Genomic DNA, 23,534 nt, shown 5'->3' with positions numbered 1-23,534 from the left:
AATAGGCTGATCATTACCATCAAAATTCAGTTGAGACAGAACAGCTCCCACACCCAACTCAGAAGCATCTGTTTGGACAATGAATGGCTTGGAGTAATCTGGACTCTTGAGGATAGGTGCTGTGCACATGGCCTGCTTTAGGTCATTGAATGCTTTCTGACAGCTTGCTGTCCACTGAACTTTCTTTGGCATCTTCTTGCTTGTCAGGTCATTAAGGGGGGTCACTATGGACCCATAATTTCTGACAAACTTCCTATAGTACCCAGTCAGGCCCAAGAAAGCTCGAACCTGAGTCTGGGTGATTGGAGGAGTCCAGTCCTTGATGGCCTGTATCTTACTCTCCAGTGGCTGAACCTGGCCCCCACCTACAAGGTGGCCCAGGTATACAACCTGTGTCTGCCCTATCTGGCACTTGGTGGCCTTGATAGTGAGGCCTGCCTTTTGCAGGGCCTCTAACACTTTCCTCAGGTGGACCAGGTGATCCTCCCAGGTGGAGCTAAAGACAGCAATATCGTCCAGATATGCTGCACAGAAGTCATCCAGCCCAGTGAGGACTTGATTCACCAACCTTTGGAAGGTGGCAGGTGCATTTGTCAGTCCAAAGGGCATTACCACAAATTGATAATGCCCTCCAGGGGTAGAAAATGCTGTCTTGGGTTTGGCTTCCTCAGCTAACCTGATTTGCCAATACCCAGCTGTCAAATAAAATGTGCTTAAGAAGTTGGCAGAAGCCAATCTATCTATAAGCTCATCTGCTCTTGGTATTGGGTGGGCATCAGTCTTAGTGACTGCATTGAGGCCTCTGTAGTCTACGCAAAACCTCATCTCTCTCTTACCACCCTGGGTGTGAGGCTTTGGCACTAGAACTACTGGGCTAGCCCAAGGGCTATCTGAGGGCTCAATGACTCCCAGTTCCAACATTTTCTGCACTTCAGTTTTGATGCAGTCTCTAACATGATCAGGCTGTCTGTAGATTTTACTCTTGACAGGCAGACTGTCTCCAGTGTCAACATCATGGGTACACCAATCAGTTTGGCTGGGTGTCAGAGAGAACATATGTCGAAAGGATTGCAGAACTTGCCTGCAATCCTGTTGCTGATGTTCAGTGAGGCTGCCACAAAAGACAACACCATCAACTGACCCATCATCAGGATTCTGAGTGAGCAGGTCTGGGAGAGGGTCACTCTCTTCCTCCTGTCCCTCATCTGTGGCCATGAGCAAGCTCATGTCCTACCTGTCAACATATGCCTTGAGCCTGTTAACATGGAGCACTCTGAGAGGGCTCCTGGGAGTTCCAAGGTCCACCAAGTAGGTAACCTCTCCCTTTTGCTCAATGATGGTGTGGGGCCCAGACCATTTGTCTTTCAGAGCTGCTGGGGCCACTGGCTCCAGCACCCACACCTTCTGTCCTGGCTGGTACACAGTCAGTACAGCCTTTTGGTCATGCCAAGCTTTTTGAAGTTCTTGGCTGGCCTCCAGGTTTTTAGATGCCTTCTCCATATACTAAGCCATCCTGGAGCGGAGACCAAGTACATAGTCCACTATGTTGGTTGCAGGCTTTTTGAGAGGTCTCTCCCATCCTTCCTTCACCAAACACAGGGGTCCTCTTACAGGATGCCCATACAGAAGCTCAAAAGGGCTGTAGCCAACCCCCTTCTGTGGGACCTCTCTGTAAGCAAACAAGAGGCAGGGGATCAGGACATCCCATCTTCTCCTAAGAGGTTCAGGTAGTCCATGAATCATCCCTTTCAGGGTCCTGTTGAATCTCTCAACAAGCCCATTGCATTGTGGATGATAGGGTGTGGTGAACTTGTAGTTCACACCACACTCTTTCCACATGGCAGTCAGATATCCTGACATGAAGTTTGTACCTCTGTCAGAAACGACCTCCTTAGGGAAACCCACTCTGGAGAACACTCCAACTAGGGCTCTTGCCACTACAGGGGCTGTAGTGGTCCTAAGGGGAATAGCCTCAGGATACCTGGTGGCATGGTCCACCACCACCAGTATAAACTTGTGTCCTGATGCTGTCTGGGGTTCCATTGGACCAACAATGTCAATCCCCACTCTTTCAAAGGGAACCCCCACCACAGGTAGTGGTATGAGGGGGGCCTTTGTTGTGCCACCTGACTTACCACTGGCTTGGCAAGTGACACATGAGCGACAAAACTCCTTGGTATTCTCATTCATATGGGGCCAGTGAAAGTGTGAGACAAGCCTGTCCCAAGTCTTTGTCTGACCTAAGTGACCTGCAAGGGGAATCTCATGGGCCAAGGTGAGAAGGAAACCTCTCAGAGACAAGGGGATGACCAGCCTCCTGGTTGCACCAGGCTTGGGGTCTCTTGACTCAGAGTACAGGAGTCCATCTTCCCAGTATACCCTGTGGGCACCTGTGGCATTCCCTGCAGCCTCAGCAGCAGCCTGCTGTCTGAGGGGTTCAAGGGAAGGGCAGCTCAACTGTTCCTTCCCCAGGTCTGCTCTGGAGGGTCCCCCTGAGCCCAGAAACTCAACTTGATCAAGTTCAAGCTCTTTAGGCTCAGTTTCCCTCAGCTCTTCTAGATCAGCCTCCTCAGAGACTTGATCCTCAACCTGGGGCAAGGGGGAAGGCAAAGCCTTACCCTTACTGCTCTTCTTCTTGGAAGGTGTCTGGTCCATAATTTCAGGATCCAGCACCTGTTCAGTGGGGCATCTTCTGGCCTGTGACCTAGTCACAGCAAGCACATGTGCTGGCAAGCCTAACATCTCCATGTGAGTCCTCTGCTCCACTTCTGACCATTGTGATGACTCCAAATCATTGCCCAACAAACAATCAACTGGGAGGTCTGAACTGACTACAACTTTCTTTTGTCCCTTCACTCCACCCCAGGAGAAAGCCACAATTGCCACACTATGACTAGTAGTGACATTGCTGGCATTGGTCACCAGGAAATCAGTACCTGGCATGATCTGTCCAGGGTCCACAAAGTTAGGTGTCACCATGGTGACACTGGCACAAGTGTCCCTATAGGCCTGAGCCATTTTGCCATTTATCAAAGGTGTCTGCCTGTATTTGCCCAAAGTATTGGGACTTATTTCAGGGGACATATCCATATCCCCTGTACAGACAAGGACAGCCTGAGTGAGTGTGCCAACTAAGTTGTCAGACCCCTCAGTACCCAAGGTTAACCCCACTAATGCCTTGGGAGTGACACTACCACTACTGACTGTACTAGGGGGTGCAGTTGCTTTAGGAGCTGTAGTGGCAGGAGTTTGTCCTCCTCTTTTGGTGCACTCACTAAACCAGTGAGATTTACTTTTGCAGTACTGGCACCACCTTTTTGACTGGCCTTCTTGAGTCTTCTTCTTCTGGGAAGCCTGACCCCCACCCTCTTTGGTTTGTTGGGGACCTGGTGAAGACTTCTGGTCATTTTGCTCATTCTTAACATTACCCTTCTGGTCTGCTTTCTTCTGACCACCCTGGTTCTGGTTCTGGTTCTGCTTGATCCTTGTCCTGACCCATTTGTCTGCCTTCTTTCCCAATTCTTGGGGAGAGGTCAGATCTGAATCAACAAGGTGCTGGTGCAGCAACTGGTTCTGACAATTGTTCAAAATTTGTTCTCTCATCATTAGATTATACAATCCTGTGTAATCTGTAACCTTGCTACCCAGCAACCAGCCCTCCAAAGCCTTAGTGGCACAATCCACAAAATCAGACCAGTCCTGAGACTGAGTTTTCTGGGTGTCTCTGAACAGCAACCTGTACTGCTCAGTGGTTAAACCAAACCCATCAACCAGTGTATTCTTCAGGACCTGGTAATTGTTAGCATCCTCCACTCTTGTAGTGAGGAGCTTATCTCTACCTTTACCATCAAAGGAGAGCCACAGTATAGCTGCCCACTGACTCTGGGGAATGCCCTGCACAGTGCAGGCCCTCTCCAAAGCAGCCATCCATTTCTGGATGTCATCCCCTTGCTTAAAGAGGGGCACTATTTTAGTCAGGTGTTTAGTATCTAAACCCTTCTCTCTATCTCTTGGGAGATTGCTGCCACCAGTGGGAGCTAGCCCACTCATCTGCTGCTCTCTAGCAAAGGCAAGCTTTTCTTTGGCCAGGGCAAGTTCTTCCCTTTCAATCCTCAGTTCAGCTTGTCTCATTCTAGCTTCATGCTCTTTTCTCTGAGGGGAAGTAAATCTCCTCTGTGGAGGATTCCTTCTCCCCTGAGAAGAGGCATTAGAGTGCAGAGATCTATTGGAGTCCCTAGAAAGAGATCTATCTCTCCTAACTCCAAGGTTAGGCCCACTTCGGGTTAGTACTGGGGGTCCCCCAGATCCTAGCCCAAGTAAGTCTAAGTTGGTCCTAGTTAGCCTTCTGACTACCTCAAGACCTTTGTCTACCTCATCCCCAGAGAGTTCCTCTTGATCCTCCTCCTCAACTGCTGAATCAGTGTTGGGGAGATCTGGATCCCCAGAGGTTCCCTCTAAGGCTGGCATGTTCTCATGTAACTGAGAAAGCTTTCTGGCATCATATGTCTCTAAGAGACCTATCAGAAAGGGAATGGTGGGGTTAGACCCCTGCTTCAGTTTCCTGGAGACACAGATTTGTCTCATCTCCTGAAAACTGAGAGCTGCATATCTTGAAGTGACCTGTGGAGGGTCAACACTGACCAGGGGAGTCTCAGTAGATTCTCCCTGGGTAGACATGCTTTTCTAGTGAGGTGTAAGTGGTGCACTTACCTACACTATATGTTTGCCTACTGATCCCTTGCTAGAGTTGTAGTTTAGGGTGTGCTAAGCCCTAGGAGCTACAACAGCTGGTTCAGTAGAACTCAGAGTATTCTAAGCTAAGTTATATGTACCTTTAGTACTTATGTGATCTTTCACAAGATATTCTTAGGGCATGTGTGGTAAAACAACAGCAAGCTCAAATCCCAACCGCTGCTCACCAATGTGAGAAGTTGGCCTGATGTGCAGTGCTCACTATTCTAGTGATCACTATATATCAGTCCAAACAACCCTTATTGATGATTGGTTGTAAGTCAACCTTATAGACCAGCTATCCTAGTAGCATGGATACGAGCAGTCTAAGGCTAAGACTCTAGAGGGCGTGTTAAGCCAGCTGTTTTACCATCACATTACCCCTTGAACACCCAGTGAAAGGACACCACACAAGTGTTATGAAAATAAACAATGTATTTATTAGAATCACAACAACCCTGTACTCTTTATGAGGACAGGGTGCTAGGCACACAACAAAACTCTTACGAAAATACTTAAGTTAGCACGTTATACACAAATGCCCGAGGGGCACGAAAAACCATATACTTTAAAAGTGGAATGCGAATTACTAGCAGGTAAGTAACAGTTCTAATAGGCTTTGGAATCGCTAGGACTGGACTAGGGAATCGTTAGATTACTTCTAGGAGACCTAGGGGACTCGGGTGCAGAGTGTGCACTCTCACGCGGGATGCGGGACAAAGTCTATGGAGGCTAGTAAAGGCAAAGTTAGTGTTCACGGGCGAACCCGACCTGGTAGGAAGAAAACGACAGTGGATCCTGACCCTAGGATAGTGAGGCTATGCTGGGACACCGAAGTGCCGAAGTTACCTAGCCCAGGGGCTGCAGCTGCATAGGTCTGAAAAGACGTCGGGGATCTCGTTGCCGGACCAGGAGCCTGGAAGGAAGAAGTTGCTGGCAGGCGACCAGTGAAGGAAAGTTCGATGGATCCAAGCCTGGATCAAGGAAGAAGAAAACCTGAAAGCAGAGGGGACCAAGTTCTTGAATCACTAGCCAGTGATTAAGTGGGCACCAGGATGGCACCGGGCGAAGTCACCGCAGTCAGGTGAGTGGGCGCTGCTGGGCTCTGCAGTCTCTCGGACCAGGAGGCGTTGTCGGCGACCAGGATGGAGGTGCGAGCTGTCCCACGAAGGTTCTTGCTGTCGACGTCGCTGGACCCAGGATTGGGCAACAAGTCTTGGCAAATGCAAGGCCCACGCAGTGGACCTAAAATGGCGTCTTGGGTGGACCAGGAGGGTCCAGGGTACTTCTCCGATGGAGGGAAGCAAGGGCCAGTCTGGAGCAACCAGACCAGCAGCAGAAATGTCGTCGGGCGTCGTCAGGAAGGCCACAAGCCAGCGGGCTAGTAGCCAAACAACGCGGTGAGCAGCAAAAAGCAGAAGGGCCCCACGCAGATCGTGGAGATGCTGGGGGGCTGCTCTTCGGTGCTGGAGCTGCTCAGGGTGGGGGCTTCTCGGACCCCAAAGCACTCACCAGGAATTCACTCGGCGGGCTTGCTGGAAAGAAGTCGTGCAGTCTTGCAGATGGCCGGTCCCTTAAGGTCTCGTCGCACCCACGGTTCTCAGCTGGGCTGTAGAGGTGGGTAGAGGTCAGAGATGCCAGGGAAGCCGGTTCTCGTCGAGCTGGGCAGTCGGATTCCGGAGGAAGGACTTGCAGCAGACCGCAGTGTTCTTTAGATGGTGCCTGCGGATGCAGGGTGACTACTCCTTAGTCACAAGGGAGAAATCTTAGGAAGAAGTCTTGAGTTCCTTTCGTGGAAAGTAGTTTCAGGATTCAAAGATGATCTCATTTGGAAGGGGGCCAGTTCCTACCTTTATCCTGTAAAAAGGGGCTGGCACGCGACTAAGTCCTGCCCTATGGGTGGGACTGGGAGGGGGGTGGTTACACCCACTTCCTTGGCGGGCTTTTCCCCAGCACAGGGTCTGGAGTGACCCTGGAACTGGTTCCAGCCAGCCTATGCACAGTGAGCACCGGGGTGCCACGTGCAGTCACCTTCCTCTAAAGCCCTGCCTACCTACAATACACAAAACCCTGTCTGGGACGGTGCTGGCACCGCCCCTGGCAGGAAACCCTTTGTCCTTATCTCCTGCTCTGGGAGGACTCCCAGCAGCAGGAGGGCAGACTTGTGTCTCGGTGGCAGCATCCATTTTGTGGATGCTAAGGCTCTGTCTGACTTTAACCGGGGTTAGGGGTTACATACATGTCGTGTCCCTCTAGAAGGGTGGAATGCTAACCCCGTCGCCAGAATTGCCGAGGGGTTAGTATTCCAATTCGTATGACACCTTACTCGACATGTTTTGATAAAGCGATACCAGAGTTGGCACATGACCGCGAGGATTATAATGCACTTAAGAGTATATGGTATGCGATATCATGGAAACGGCTAAGGGATGGATCCCGAAAGCCGCAGACAGGCTCAGCTCATGCCAGAGCACCATCTCACACGATTCCAAGCACTCTGCCTTCAGGATTGTTAAGGCCTGCCATAGGAGTGACTGATAGGAGATCTGTGTGTCCATTTTAGGGTTAGATATAGGAATACTATATCTAAAGCAAAGGGTGAGTACACCACCTTGCCCCAGCTGTCGTGCAGCCAGTTGTGTCAGTTTTAGTTAGTCAATCCAGGGGTGGCACAATACATGCTTCAGCCCCTGGGAGACTTCTGGGTGCACCTCAGCCCTGGGTACAGGGACTTGGAGAGGGCCCAGTGCCAATTCAGTACCTGAGTACAATTTGGATAGAGAGAACAGCTAGGCTGTGGGTCTGATTAGCAGGCCCACAGCCAGGGAAAGTCGTAAACCAGTGCAGCAAAAAGCAAAAAAATCTGGGTGATCATAGGATTGCAGACCCTACTCTCCTACAATCCCCTTCCCAGGTCCACCCATAGGAGGGATCTAGCAGGTAATCCAGCCCTTAAAATCAGTATAAAGATAGGAGCTGTGTCCCCAGGACTTTAGATTATCCTGGAACGAAACTCTGAAATGAAACTCTTGGACCTTCGACATTCTATACCGACTAGAAGACTGAAGACATCTCACTTGTGGACAAGGAGTGACCACCCTGTGGAAACAGGCGCCACCAGTAACTTGCCGGTCTGCTTTGTCAATGCTCCCGACGGATCCCGAAGACTCAGCAACTCAGAAACTGGACTTCCAGACTTTTCCGACTCCGATCCACATCCACAGCAAAGCTGAGAACCGTGGCTGACACGAGAGACGTGGGACCAGACACCCTGGACTACCTGCACTTTGCTAACAGTGCAACTACCGAGGCACCCACGCAGTTGTGCATTGGGGTTTGAGAAGCCCCAGACCTGATCGCCATTTGCACCGAAGCTCAGCCCTCCACACTCCACGAGTACCGCGTGGGGCTTGCTCTTGCATTTCAGCTCGACGCGTCTTCCCAGTTGCTAGCCCGTTGGCTAGTTAGCCCTCCGAAGACTTCCTTTTGAAACTACACCGCTTTCCTGGTTGCTCCAGGCTTGCTCCATCTTCCCTGCGAAGGAGAACCTCCCCAGACCTTGCTGGCCTGAACTGAAGCCCATCTTCCCTTCCTGCATGGATTGTGTTTGCCAAGGCTTGTTGGGTCCAATCCGAATACCGACACCGCAGTCAACCAGATCCTTCGTGGGACAGCTCGAATCCAGCTCCTGGTCGTCGTCGACGCCTCCTGGTCCTAGTGGATGCAGAGACAAGCTTCACCTTCTTCACCTGAAACACTCGACATCACCTGGTTTCTTCCAGGTTCCTTCCTGGTCACTGGCTACTGACCCAGACTCTGTCCCCTCTGCTTTCAGGTTCTTCACATCTTCGATCCACCCTTGGATCCACCCGGACGCTTTTCTCCTGGTCGCCTGCAGCACTTCTTTGCAGCTCTCCATAGGAAACAGCGACGAAACCCGACATGAAAAGACACCTATGCACCCGGCTTCCCTGGGTGAGGTAACTCGAGTACTCCGGTGCTCCAGTGGGTCTTGACTCTCGAAGGGTCCTAGTTTAAAAGGGTTTTACCGTAGTCCATCCGGAAGTGTCCTAATCAACTACTTTGTAACTTTTACGTTCCCATTATAACTCTATGGTAACTCGCGACTGTGTTTAGACACTGCACGCGTCTCCCGAGGGCCTCCTACTTCCAATCCCTTGGTTGTCCAGTGTAGCCCGATCGAGGCCCTAGGCCTATTCACTATTCCTGAAGTGATCCTTATACCACTTACTTAGTATATGGTTCGTGAGGCCCCTTGGGCAAAATTGTATTTGTGCAACTTATAGAATGCGTAATGAGTAACTTGTAACGTATCTCGAACTCTGACCTCATAAAGAGTGCAGAGGGGTTGTGTTAGTAATAAATACATATATATTTGATATATACCTTGTGTGGTGTCCTTTCATTTGGTATTCAAGGGATTATATATGGTAAAACAGCTGGCTTCGCATGCTCTCTGAAGTTTTAGTCTAAGACTGCTGGTCCATGCTACCACTAGGATAGCTTGTTTATAAGGTTGACTTTACAACCACCATCAATAAGGGTCGTTTAGACTGGTGCAAGGTGCCCACTAGAATAGTGGACATCATATGCCAGGCTAACTTCTCACAGTGATCTTTAACCTAATCATCAATAAGGATCGTTTGGACTGGTGCAAGGTGCCCACTATAACTAGTGGACAGCATATACCAAGCCAACTTCTTACATACACCTACACTGAAGTGCCTACAAGCCAGCCTTCCTGCTGAGAGTAGAAAAGAGCCTACCATCCCCTGCAGGAGGAGTGACAGTCCAACAGGAGTGAGGTGCAGTGTAATGCCGTTGTGGTGAGTCTGCAAATATTATCCAATAAAAAGATGGAAAGGCAACAAATACAGCATAACATTTTTCCGGGCTATTGAAAAGTGAGAGGAACACTAGAGCCTAAAAAAACGTATATCTTGAGATCTAAAAACAAAATAACATCTCACCTTGTGAAATATTCTTGTCCCCATCATGTACAGCCAATGCTACAAATAAAGAAAATGAGGAAGGTATAATCAAGTGCTTGACAGATATCATAAGCTTCCTTAATTCAGATAACTAGGGCATGAAATATGCAACAACAACAACAAAACTACAATAGGCAACAAAAAACAAGCAAAAATGGCATGAAGACACTGAAGGTATGCACAGTTCATATAAAAATGAAATGAACCTTGGAGCTTTAAAAACACCACAATAATTATGAAAAATATAGTGAAGCAGAAAGTTGTTACGTAATTACACAGCTTTAACTGTTCAGAGAAAGTGATAGGTTTCTTTTCTTTTTTTAAATAATGGCTGTTCGTTAAAATTCACAAGTATGCTATGCAGAATCAAAAGTGTTTAGTTAGAGCTGTTCTTTAACACATGGATTTAGGGAAGTTGTAAAAGAGACTAGTGGTAAAGATCAAGGCAAACAGAAGCACAGCAATAACGTCATTAACAGAAGTGTCTAAAGTTAGACTACTCCAGTTTGTCATAACCACAATGGTGCCTTTTCAATTACTAATTGCTTCAAAGAGAACTACGCAAAGCTCTGGAACTTACTGTGTCATTTGCCATGCATAACCGAAAAATCAGGTAGGTAAAACAAATGCCATTATACCAATTTTTAGACTATATTAAAAATGGCATTAAAAAGCATTTTGGCTGATATGTAAAACCAAACACTATACGCATTCAAAGCAGGTGAAATAAATGAGATCTAAAGTACAAAGTCCACACACGACAGACCTTTCTTGGAGCGTCTGGGTTTTGGAGGAGGGACTGCGAGTCGGTATGGAGTAGGTGGGGAAGTGCTGATCCCGTCTTTATATCCATGACAAGCCAGAAAACAAACAAAACAAGGAACGAGAAAAACACTGTGAGACAGAAAACGAGCAACAAAAATATAAATAAAAATGTCAGCAACAGAAATGAAGAGCCAGTAGAGGACACTTATTGAGTCTTTCCTATTTTCTGACTGCTGCACCACAAACCCCAAACAGGAACCTCACATGAAAACCTATTAAACTTCCAGATGCAATTGCCATTTAAACTTTTACTAGCTCTCGAAAAATCCAGCAAGACAGACAGACAGAGGTGGCATTGTAAACAGAAACAATTTAAAAGAGATTTTTAAACCTCAGAAAGAGCAAAATATGAAATGTCAACATTTTTCTGAAGAGACGAACAAGTTACTTACCTTTGGTAACAATATATCTGCAAGAAACATTAGTAGTGATAGATTTCTTACCTTAGAATTACCCATAGGCGTCAGACTGGATCCGGAAAGTTTTCGTCAGCAGTACCCCTGCGCGTCGGAAGGTGGCGCAGTGCGGCTCCAATTCCGTCGTTGGCATCGTGGTTGCCAAGTTGACATCAAGGCAGCTACTTAGACACCGCCCTCGCACGCTGACGTCAGTTCTGTACACGCTGCACAAGTTACTTACCTTCAGTAACGATATATCTGTAAGAAACAGTAGTTAGTGTTAGATTCCTTACCTTAGAATATCCCCAGGCGTCAGACTGGATCCGGAAAGTTTTGCGTAGCAGTACCCCTGCACGTCGGTAGGAGTCGTCTGCGGCTCCGCGTCCATCGTCGGCGCCTGCGATGACGTCGTCGGAGTACTTAGATGCCGCCCTCGCGCACTGACGTCAGTTCTTATACACAGCTTTTCCGCGCCAGAAGCACAAGTTACTTTCCTTCGGTAACAATATATTTGTAAGAAACAGTAGTTACTATTAGATTCCTTACCTTAGAATATCCCCAGGCGTCAGACTGGATCCGGAATTATTTGCGTAGCGTCGGTAGGCGCCGTCCGCGGCTCCGCGTCCGTCGTGGGCGCCGTGATGACGCCGTCGGAGTACTTAGACGCCGCCTCAGCGCGCTGACGTCAGTTCTTATACACAGCTCTTCCGCGCCAGAAACACAGAGCCATGATAAAAACCAACATTGGTGCCATGAAACTAGGGCCCTAAAAGGAGATGACCTTAACCCTAGATATCGGTTCGCAGAACGGGGAGGGATGGGTGGGGCGGTAAGGAATCTAATACTAACTACTGCTTCTTACAGATATATTGTTACCGAAGGTAAGTAACTTGTGCATCTGAAAGTAACAGGTTAGTATTAGATTCCTTACCTTAGAAAAGATACCCCTGCAATACCAACCCCGGTGGTGGGTCTGTGAACCAATGATAACACTAGAAAGTCCTGGAGGACGGAACGGCCAGAGAAGCCATCCCTCCGGACTTGGCTGTCCAGGCAGTAGTGTCTTGCAAACGTGTGCAGCGAGGCCGACGTAGCTGCCTGACAAATGTCCTGCAAGGGGACTCCCCGGCGCAGGGCAGTAGTAGCCGCTGTGGCCCGAGTGGAATGGGCCCTCAGCCCAACAGGAGGCTCCTTTTTAGCCAAAGAGTAGCATGCCTTGATGCACAACACGACCCACCGAGAGATGGTCCGTTTGTGCACCGCCTGCCTCTTCTTTATGCCCACGTAACCAACAAAGAGTTGGATATCCACCCGGAACTGGCGTGTGCGATCTAGATAGAACGATAGCGCACGTTTTGGGTCCAGACAGTGGAGCCGCTCTTCCTCTTTAGAGGGATGCGGAGGTGGAAAGAAGGTGGGCAAGGTGATGGACTGCCCGATGTGAAAGGCTGTGACTACCTTGGGCAGAAACGAGGGTCTTGTCCGCAACACAACCTTGTCTGGATGGACAGAAAGAAAGGAGGTTTAGAGGAAAGAGCCTGGAGCTCACTCACTCTCCTGGCAGAGGTGATGGCAACCAGGAAAGCAGTCTTCAGAGTAAGAAGGCGAAGAGGACAGTTATGAAGCGGCTCAAAGGGAGCACCCATCAGGTAAGTCAAAACCAGATTCAAGTCCCACTGGGGCATCACGAAAGGAAAAGGGGGAAACATATGAGTGATGCCCTTCAAGAATCTGTTAACAATCGGGGACTTGAACAAAGAAGGCGGATCAGGTAGCCTCAAGAAGGCGGAAAGGGCAGAAAGGTAGCCCTTGATAGTGCCCAGAGCAGAGCCCTGCTGGGCAAGAGAAAGAAGGAAGAGGAGAAGCTCAGAAAGGGGGGCAGAGAGTGGATCCACAGCCTTTGCTGTGCAACATGCCACAAATCTGTTCCACATGCAGGCGTATACCCGACTTTGTGGAGGGACGCCTGACTGCCAGAATCACATTACAAACTTCAGGAGGCAAGTCAAATGGCCTCAACTGTTGTCGCTGAATCTCCTAGCATGGAGACTGGACAGGTTCGGTGGAGGACCGTCCCCTGCTGCTGCGACAGAAGGTCTTCCTGAAGAGGCAGACGAATCGGGGGATCGATTGACATGCTGAGTAGCTCGGGATACCAGTATCTTCGTGCCCAGTCCGGAGCCACAAGGATAACTTGGGCCCGGTCGCGCTTGATCTTCTTCAGCACTCTGGGCAGAAGTGGTATAGGCGGAAAGGCGTACAACAGACTCCACTCGCGACGAAAAGCGTCTCCGAGCGAGTGCCGCCTTGGAAATTTTAACGCGCAGAACTGATGACATTGAGCAGTCTCTTCTGTGGCGAATAGATCTAACCAAGGCTCTCCCCACTGCTGAAAGAGACCTTGCGCCACGTCCGAGTTCAGACGCGATTCATCATGCACCGACAGCTGAGTTAATCCGCCATGGCATTCAGGGAACCCGACATGTGTTGAACTACCAGGGACACGCCCTGGTGTTCCAGCCATTGCCAGAGGCGCAGAGCCTCCTGACAAAGGGTCCACGACTCACCCCGCCCTGTTTGTTGCAGTACCACATGGTGGTGGTGGTTTTTTCTGTGAACACCTGCACTACACATCCCTGGACAGAGGGAAGGATCGCCCGCAGCTCCAGAAGATTGACATGGAGCCGAAACTCCGCCGGAGACCAGAGGCCTCTTATCTCCCTCTCTCCCATGTGGCCCCCCCCATCCCAGGAGGGACGCATCCGTCACCACTACGTGCTCCGGTTGGGGTAGGGAGAGAGATCTGCCGCTGACCCAATCGCGGTCTGTGAGCCACCACTGCTACTGTGTCGCATTGCCCTCCTAGATTTGGATGCGGTCGGACAGGTTGCCCTGATGCTGGGCACGCTTTTGTACCACTTTGTTCGCCATACGTTGGCAGGGTATGCTCAGACGTGAGTCCATTGCTCACTTTGCCAATGGAATCAAGCAAGCCGGGCTGAAGCCGGCTGAAATGCCAGAAACCGGTCCTCGGAAGCTTGTTTCCGGTCCAGGGAAGGCATGGCTTGGCAGTTCAGGCTGGACTGTTCCCATGAGGCACAGGGTCAGACTGATTTGCATATGGCCATGTCTGAACTGGTTTGGCAGAGTGGGCTAAAGAACGGTGATGGATTAAACCCAGATCTGTTGACTGGGTGTGAGTGTTTGATTGGTTCAGATGCTCCGTCCATCACCAGCCCCTTTTGGGCCCACTGAAACTTCAGGTCCCACAGCAGAGCCCGCACCCGCCACCTGGCGTGATGCACCAGAAGGATGGAGGAGGCCATCAGCACCAGAAGCCGCAGCGTAAACCTGACCGAGACTCGGGATAAAGGCTGAAAGATAGGAATCAGAGCCTGAATATCCCGAACCCGCTGTTCCGGAGGATAAACCCGAAACTGTGCCGAATACAGAACCGCTCCGATGAAGAGGAGCTTCTGAGAGGGACAAGGGTGTGACTTCTGCACATTGATGGAGAACCCCAGCAGGTGCAGGAGGTCAGCCGTGGTCTGGAAGTAGCTGACGACTGTTTGGGGCGAGCCCGCCTTCAACAACCAGTCGTCGAGATAGGGAAAGACTGACACCCCTTGTAGGAAAGTAGGGTCTGCAATCCTATGGTCACCCCAGATTTTTGCTTTTTGCTTCACTGGTTTATGACTTTTCCTGGCTGTGGGCCTGCTAATCAGACCCACAGCCTAGCTGTTCTCTCTCTAAATTGACATCCATGTACTTTAGGTGCATTTACCAATTGGTACTGGGCCACCTTATCAGCCCCTGTACAGTGTACCTTAGGTACCCAGGGCATAGGTGTACCCAGGGCCTACCAGGGGCTGCAGCATGTATAATGCCACCCCTGGCTGGCCATCCAAAACGGACACAACTGGCTGCTAAGACAGCTGGGGCAAGGTGGTGTAATCACCCTTTGCTGTAGAAATAGTATACCTATATCTAACCCTAAAATGGACACATATATTCCTATCAGTCACTCCTATGGCAGGCCTTATCAATCCTGAAGGCAGAGTGCTTGGAATTATGTGAGATGGTGCTCTGGCATGAGCTGAGCCCGTCTGCATCTTGCGGAACCAAGTCCTAATAGCTGTTCCATGAAAACGCTATACCATATACTCTTAAGTGCATTATAATCCTCGCGGTTGAATGCTAACTTTGGTATAGCCTTATCAAAACATGTCGAGTAAGGTGTCCTACAAATTGGAATACTACCCCCTCGACAATTCTGGTGACGGGGGTAGCATTCCACCCGTCCAGAGGGACACGACATATATGTAACTGAGAACCCCGGTTAAAGTTAACTCGAGCCTTAGCATCACAAAATGGATGCTGCCACCACAGACACAAGTCTGACCTCCTGCTGCTGGGAGTCCTTCCAGCGAGGGAGGCCTGGACAAAGGGATTCCTGCCTTGGGAGGTGCTAGCACCACCCCAGACAGGATTTTGTGTATTGAGGTAGGGAGGGCTGAAAGGAATGAGACATGCCTGGGGCACACAAGGTGCCCTGTGCATACACCGGTTCAAACCAGTTGCTGGGGCACTCCAGCCCCAGTTCTGGCGCGAAACCGGACAAAGGATAGGGGGTGTAACCACCCCCCTTCCTGGTCCCACCCATGGGAGGGACCTAGTCAGCAGTACAGCCCCCTTTAGCAGGATAAAGGTAGGAGCTGGTCCCATTCCAAGTTAGATTATCCTGAAAAACTTTACAAGAAGAAACTCTGGACTTCGACGTTCTGCTCCACAGAAGACTGAAGAATCTCCCTTGTGGGCAAGGAGTGTCCACCCTGCAACTGCAGGCACCATCAAGCGTCCAGCGGCTTCACTTTGTCGTCTTCCCTCGAGGATCCAGACTTCAGAGCTCGACGAGACCCGGATTCACTGACCTCTCCGACCTCAACTCACATCTGCAGCACAGCTGAGATCCGTGGGTGCGACGAGACACGTGGGACCGGCCATCTTGAAAGAAACTGCACTTCGCTTCCAGCACGACTCCCGAGGTAAACTCGACCAAGTGCTTTGGGGATTGAGAAGCCCCAGCCCCGAGCAGCTCCTGCACTGAAGACCAGCCCCCCAGCATCCACGAGATCTGCGTGGGGCCCTTTTGCTTGATTGATGCTCGACGCGTTGTCTGGTCACTTGCCGACTGGCTAGTGGCCTCCTAGACGACGAACCTTGAAATCTTCACTGTTGGTCTGGTTGCTCCAGACTGGCCCTTGCTCCCTTCCAAAAGAGAAGCACCCCGGACCCTCCTGGTCCACTCCAGACGCCGTTTCCACTCACTGCGTGGGTTGTCTTTTTCCAAGGCCTGTTGACTCCAAATTGGGATCCACACCGAGAGCCTGCGTGGGACAGCTCGTGCCTCCATCCTGGTCGTCGAAGACACCTCCTGGTCCACGTGGCTGCAGAGACAAGCGTCCACTCTTCACCTGATCGCGACACCAGCACCTGGTTCCTTCCTGGTTCCACACAGGTCACTGGCTAGTGACGTTGAACACTGTCCCCTCTGCTTTCAGGTCCTCTTCTTCCTCGATCCACCCATGGATCGCACCGGACATCTTCCTCCTGGTCGCCTGCAGCATCTTTTCTTCCAGGCTCCATAGACTTCAACGCAGAAACCCGACACGACTTTGCACCTATGCACCCGCAGCCCGTGCGTGAGGTAACAAGAGCATTTCGGTGCTCAAGGGTATCTTGACTCTCCTAGTGTCCAGATTCACAGTCGTTTTAGTCCTAACCAGTAAGGATTGTCCGTACTCACCTTTTTCTTGAACTGTACTGTCCATAGACGTTGACACTCTGCACACGCGTCCCATGGGCCTCCTATTACTTACCTGAGGTTAGGATAGTGTAGTCCCAGCGAACCTCCAGCCTCTGGACAGCTCCTTTCCTTCTATCGATTTCCTTATACCATTTACTTAGTATATGGTTTGTCGTGCCCCTAGGGCACCATTGTAATTTTGTGCAACTAATCGTATTTTTCCTAAGAGATTGTCATGTGCTTAGCCCTCTGATCTCAAAGAGTTAAGAGGTGTTTGTTATTAATAAATATATTGTTTATTTTCATAACAACCTGTGTGGTGTCCTTTCATCTGGTATTCAAGGGGTTATATGTGGTAAAACAGCTGGCTTCACATGCCAAAAGAGTATAGCCTAAGACTGCTTTGTCCATGCTACCATTAGGATAGCTGGTCTATAAGGTTGACTTACAACCAATCACCATAAGGGTTGTTTGGACTGATACAAGGTGATCACTAGAACTAGTGAGCATCATATATCAGGCCAACTTCTCACACCCCTAATCTGCGCAGATGAGCTGCGATCACCGCCATCACTTTCATGAACACCCAAGGGACGCTGGTGAGGCCGAAGGGGAGCACGGTAAATTGAAAGTGCTCTTGGCCTACCGTGAACCGCATGTAATGCCGGTGGACCGGCAGGACGGGGATGTGAAAATATGCGTCCTGCAAGTCCAACACTACCATCCAGTCTCCGGGGTCTAGGGCAGCTAAGACCTGAGCTAAAGTCAGCATCTTGAACTTCTCTTTCCGGAGGAAGCCGTTGACGTTCCGCAGGTCCAAGATAGGGCGCAGGCCCCCTTTGCCCTTCTTGGGAACCAGAAAGTAGTTGGAGTAACAACCACACCCTACTTCTGGCCCAGGAACGCGCTCGATGGCCCCCTTGGCCAGGAGGGCCGTAACTTCCTCTTGCAGAATTTGCAAGTGATCCCCCGACACGCGGTGGTACTGCGGTTGCATGGCTGGAAGGGTCAACTCGAAGGGGAGGGAGCAGCCCCTTTGGACCATTTGCAGCACCCACCTGTCCGATGTGATGGTGCGCCAGTGGAGGAGGTGATGGCGAACCCTGCCCCCCACTGGCGTCAAATGGGCCTGAAAGCTCGGACTAGGAAGGCTTTGAGGCGGATGCTGCGGGGGTGGATGTGGACTGGCCTTGCCGCTGTCCCATGGCACTGCCACAGCGGTTACCACGTCCACCGCCGCGCTGGATGGTAGTCTGCGGCCCGTGGCTGTCAGGACGTGAGGGGGCACCCCTTCCTTGGCCACGAAAGGAGAGAATGGCAGAAGTTTGCTGGTGCTGGACCGACAGGCCCAAGGACTTGGTCGTAACCCTGGAGTCCTTAAAACGCTCAAGCCCAATGTCTGCCTTGTCACCAAAGAGGCGACGGTCATCAAACGGCATGTCCATGAGTGTGTTCTGGACATCGGCCGAGAAGTTGGCAGACCTCAGCCAGGCGTGGCGGCGAACCTCCACCGTCGTGGAAATCGCCCTGCCTAGCGAGTCCGTGGTATCCAGCCCACATCGAATAGAGTACCGTGCTGCATCTTGCCCTTCCGCAAGGGCTTACTTGAGTTTTGCCCGGGCCTCAACCGGGCAGTCTGGCAGCACGTCCACAACCGTGTCCCACAGATAGTGGGTGTAACGGCCCAAAAGGCAAGCGGTGTTGACCCACCGCAAACCCAAACAAAGTGAGGAGAACAGCTTCTTACAGAACTGGTCATACCTTTTGGATTCCCGATCAGGAGGAGCAGTCGGGAATGCAGTCTGGGAGTTATAGGTCTGGATAACCAGGCTCTCGGGGGTGGGGTGGGTGGACAGGAAGCTAGGGTCACCCGGGGCTGAGCAGTGGCGTCTGGCCACGTTCCGATCTACAGGGGGGCCTATAGCGGGCTTGGACCAGGTGCCCAACAGAACGTCAGTAAGGGCCTCATTAAACGGCAATAGAGGCTCCGAAGAGCATGCCTGCGGTTTGAGGGCCTCGGTGAGGAGGTTAGTCCTCATGGCCGCGACGGGGAGCTCAAGAGCCAAGGCCTTGGCTGCCCTCGTCAAAACCATGCTGTAAGCAGCCCCCTCCTCCCTAGCCATGGTAGGAGGGGAGAGAAATTCAGTGTCGGGCGAAGTGTCCAGACCACTGGCCTCCCCTAGCTCAACTGCCCAGTCCTGATACGACTGGCACTCCCGTGCCAGAGGGTCCTCAGACCCCTCCCAATTCTCCTCGCCCAAGGATGGGGCCGGATCATAGAAGAATTGCTCCTCTCTCGGCGTCGTATGTGGCGTCTCACGACGCCGGGCCCGGACTGAGAGGGGTGGGGGGACCGGGGACGCCATCGTCCGGGGAGGGCTTCGAGGGCGACACCCTGGGGGTCGGTGCCGGCGGAGGGGTTGTAAAGTTGACCAGCGGCGACCCAGATCCGGACCCGGACTCAGTGGGGCTCTGCGGCGTCGGGACCGGAGTCGTCGACAACGTCGGGCCGAAGCACGTGACGGCACCGGGGCCGGAGCCACCAGCCCGCTTGGGCACCCAGACGGACTCACGGGGCTTGGGGGCACCTCCATAGGGCCCGTAGGAGGGGAGCGATTCCTCATGGCCACTAGGAAAGCGCTAATCTCCTCCGGCATCGCGTTCCGCCCAGGGACCGGCGGGTAAGGAGCTGGGCGCGGCGCCTGCGGCTCCAGCGGTGCCGGTGTCGCCCGAACCCCCGGCCGCATCACGCGATCATCGGGGGGAGTCGGAAGAGTGGTGTCTTCTCTTCGAATTCTTACCTGAGGACTTGGAGCCCGACGAGTGGTGTCGACTCGCCATTGCTGTGATGACTGTGGCCCTGCGACCGGTCCCTCGACCTCCTCCTGGACTATGAACGGCGCGGGGCCGACTGCCGGAGCTCGAGGCGCTTACAGGACCGCTCCCGTCTAGCCTTCAACGTCAAGGCCTGGCAGTCAGGGCACCACTGGTCATCGTGGTCGGCCCCAAGGCAATAGAGGCACCGACGTGGGGGTCGGTAACCGACATCAGGCGGTTACAGTCGGCACAGGGTTCGAACCTGGGCATCCCCATTGGCACCAAGAGTCGTATCGACTCGAAAAAGGATACAAAATAGATCAAAAAAGTTAGTACAAAATTGACTAAGAAGTAATGCTTTCTCCGGATCTGCGCTTGCTGGTGCGGAAAAAAGAAGAACCGACGTCAGCGCGCGAGGGCGTCGTCTAAATACTCTGACAACGTCATCCTGGCGCCAATGACGCCTAAGACGGACACGGAGACGCACACGACGCCTACCCACGCGCAGGGGTACTACTACGCAAAACTTTCCGGATCCAGTCTGATACCTAGGGATATTCTAAGGTAAGGAATCTAACACTAACCTGTTTCTTTCAGATTTTCTGCGCCAGAACCATGCAAGATACTGACCACTGGTGCCTTGAAACTAGGGCCCTGAAAGGGATGACCTTAAGCCTAGAAATATGTTCACAGAACGGGGAGGATGAGTAGAGTGTAGTGATAGATTCCTTACCTTGGAATAGATGCCCCAGCAATAACATCCCCGTGGTGGGTCTGCAAACCAAGATCACACCAGGAAGTCCCGGAGAATAGACCAGCCAAAGGAGCCGTCTGTCCGGACTTGGCTGTCCAGGCAGTAGTGCTTAGTAAAAGTGTGCAACGAGGCCCACGTAGCTGCCTGACAGTTGTCTTGTAAAGGGGCACCACGTCTCAATGCCGTAGTGGCAGTCGTCGCCCTGGTGCAATGGGCGCGCAGCCCCGCGAGAGGCTCCTTTTTAGCCAGAGAATAACAGGGTTTGATACACAAGATGACCCATCGGGAGACAGTCCGTTTGTGTACGGCCCAATCTTTCTTGGCGCCAACATAGCCAACAAAGAGCTGGTCACCTACCTGGTACTGTTGTGTGCGGTTCACATAAAACGAGAGTGCACGTTTTGGTTCCAGACGGTGGAGCCTCTCTTTCTCTCTAGAAAGATGCAGAGGCGGAAAGGTGGGCAAAGTGATGGTCTGCCCGATGTGAAAGGCAGTGACAACCTTTGGCAGAAAGGATGGACGTGTCCCGAGCACAACCATGTCCAGGTGGACAGATAGAAAAAGAGGTTTACATGAAAGAGCCTAGAGCTCACTCACTCTCCTGGCAGAGGTGATGGCAACCAAGAAAGCAGTCTTCAAAGTCAGCAGACGAAGAGAACAGTTGTGAAGAGGCTCAAAGGTAGCGCATATTAAATATGTAAGAACCAGATTCAATTCCCACTGTGGCATTACGAATGGAATAGGAGGGAAAGTTGAGTAATGCCTTTGAGAAATCTATTTACAACAGGGGACTTGAAAAGAGAGGGCTGATCAGGGAGCCTGAGAAAGGCAGAAATGGCAGAAAGTTAGCCCTTGATCGTGCCCAGAGCAGAGCCCTTCTGGGCCAAAGAAAGAAGGAACAGAAGAACTTCTGAAAGAGGTGCAGAAAGGGGATCCCCTGGCCTTTGCTGTGCACCATGCCACAAATTTGTTCCACCTGCAGGCTTATACCAACTTAGTGGAGGGCTGCCTGGCTACCAAAATGACATCACAGACTTCAGGAGGCAGGACGAAAGGAATCAACTGCCCCAGCTCAATCTCCAAGCAAAGAGGTGGAGACTGCACAGATTTGGGTGGAGGACCGTCTCCTGCTGCTGCGACAGAAGATGATCCCGAAGAGGCAGTCAGATCCGGGGATCGATCGTCATACTGAGTAGCTCGGGATACCAAACTCTTTAAGCCCAGTCCGGCGCCGAAGTGGTATAGGTGGAAAGGCATACAACAGACCGTAACTCCACTCGCAACAAAAAGCGTTGCCTAGCAAGTGCCGCCTTGGAAATTCCAACGAGCACAATGGCTGACATTGCGCGTTCTCTTCGGTGGCGAATAGATTTAACCAAGGCTCTCCCCACTGTCGAAAGAGACCTTGCGACACGTCCGAGTGAAGACGATTTTCGTGATCCATCATGCACCTGCGGCTGAGTTTGTCCGCCCTGGAGTTCAGTGAACCAGCCAGGTGTTGAACCACCAAGGAAATGCCCTGTTCCAGCCATGTCCAGAGGCGCAGAGCCTCCTGACACAGGGTCCACGACTCCACACTGCCCTGTTTGTTGCAGTACCACATGGCGGTGGTGTTGTCTGTGAACACCAGCACCACTTTCCCTTTGACAGAGGGAAGGAATGCCTTCAGTGCAAGTCGGATCGCCCGAAGCTCCAGAAGGTTGAGATGGAGGCTGGACTCTGCCGGAGACCAGAGGCCTCTGATCTCTGCCTCTCCCATGTGGACCCCCATCCCAGGTGGAATGCGTCCGTCACCATTGTGTGCTCCGGCTGGGGAAGGGAGTGGGATCTGCCCAGGACCCAATGTCGGTTCAGGAGCCACCACTCAGCTGCTGTGTTGTGCCATCCGAGATCCGGACGTAATCGGACAGGTTCCCCTGATCCTGCACGCACTGGAACTTCAGGTTCCACTGCAGAATCCGCACATGCCATCTGGCATGAGTAACCAGCAGGAGGCCATGAGGCCAGCAGCCTCAGAGTCATCGTGACCGAAACCCAGGATAGAGGACGAAAGGTCGGAATCATAGCCTGCATATCCTGGACTCGCCGTTCGGGAGGATAGGCCAGACACTGCGTTGTATACAGAACCGCTCCGAAGAAGAGGTGCTTCTGAGAGGGAATCAGGTGCGACCGACTTCGGCACATTGATGGAGAACCCCAGCAAATGCAGGAGGTCGGCCGTAGTTTGGAGGTGGCAGACGACTAGCTGGGGCGAGCCTGCCTTTAACAGCCAATTGTCGAGATATGGGAAGACTGGAACCCCTGATCTGCGACCACCACCATCACTTTCGTGAACACCCGAGGGCCGCTGGTAAGGCCAAAGGGGAGCATGGTAAACTGAAAGTGCTCGCGCAGGTAACGCCGGTGGGCCGGCAGGACAGGAATGTGGAAATATGTGTCCTGCAAGTCCAACGCTACCATCCAGTCTCCAGGGTCGAGAGCAGTCAAGACCTGAGCCAGAGTTGGCCTCTTGAACTTCTCCTTCCGTAGGAAGCGATTGATGTCCCTGAGGTCAAAGATAGGATGCAGGCCCTTGTCCTTCTTGGGCACCAGAAAGTAGTGAGAATAACAACCACGTCCTACTTCTTGGCCAAGAGGGCCGCGATTTCCTGTTGCATCAGTGCCAAATGATCCCCCGACATGTGGTGGTACTGGGGTGGCATGGCTGGAGGGGTAGTCTCGAAGGGGAGGGGAAGGGGATTGCTCACCTGTTGCTTTTTTACACTTGCTGAAGGCGTTCTGGACTGCGAGCATCAAGGACTCGCTCTTCCTGTTGCTGCTGTTTTTTAAATTGTTTTAGCCTTCACACCTCGCGGAACCCGCTTCGCGGGTCCCGCTTCGCCTGCACTCATCTGGGACAGCGCTCTGGAAACTTTGGCGCTTGAGCTCCTGAGGCGGTGGTGATAGCAGGGCTGCGAGCGAGGGGAGGCGCAGGACTTCCAGTCCCAGGAGCGCCTACCCCCGGCATCTACACCAGCTGACCCGCTCTCCCTGCTGGCTCCTCCCACACCTCAGCGCAGCTAAAGCCAGCTCGTTACTTGCCCTGGTGGATTGCTCACCTGTTGCTTTTTTACACTTGCTGAAGGCGTTCTGGACTGCGAGCATCAAGGACTCGCTCTTCCTGTTGCTGCTGTTTTTTAAATTGTTTTAGC

At 51.8% G+C, this 23,534-nt stretch overlaps 1 protein-coding gene across 7 annotated transcripts in view; it reads right to left on the bottom strand.

Annotated features, from left to right (window-relative positions):
• The window catches only part of TSPOAP1 (TSPO associated protein 1), a 3,238,928-nt gene that overhangs the window by 449,149 nt on the left and 2,766,245 nt on the right, over positions 1–23,534 (bottom strand). For 6 of the 7 annotated variants that reach the window (XR_013608584.1, XR_013608585.1, XM_078679480.1 and 3 more), the window contains 2 exons: positions 10,510–10,584; positions 9,723–9,761 (listed from right to left, as the gene is read on the bottom strand). Coding sequence is in view for 5 of the 7 variants with exons in the window: in XM_078679480.1 (XP_078535606.1) it covers positions 9,723–9,761; positions 10,510–10,584 (114 nt within the window). In the remaining 2 variants the exon portion in view is untranslated. The remainder of the gene's footprint in view (positions 1–9,722; positions 9,762–10,509; positions 10,585–23,534) is intronic. The other variant, XM_078679482.1, reaches the window with a different exon arrangement.

Source organism: Lissotriton helveticus, chromosome 3_1 (genome assembly GCF_964261635.1).
Source record: "Lissotriton helveticus chromosome 3_1, aLisHel1.1, whole genome shotgun sequence".
Classification (NCBI taxonomy): domain Eukaryota; kingdom Metazoa; phylum Chordata; class Amphibia; order Caudata; family Salamandridae; genus Lissotriton; species Lissotriton helveticus.
This window is presented reverse-complemented; position numbering and strand designations above follow the sequence as displayed.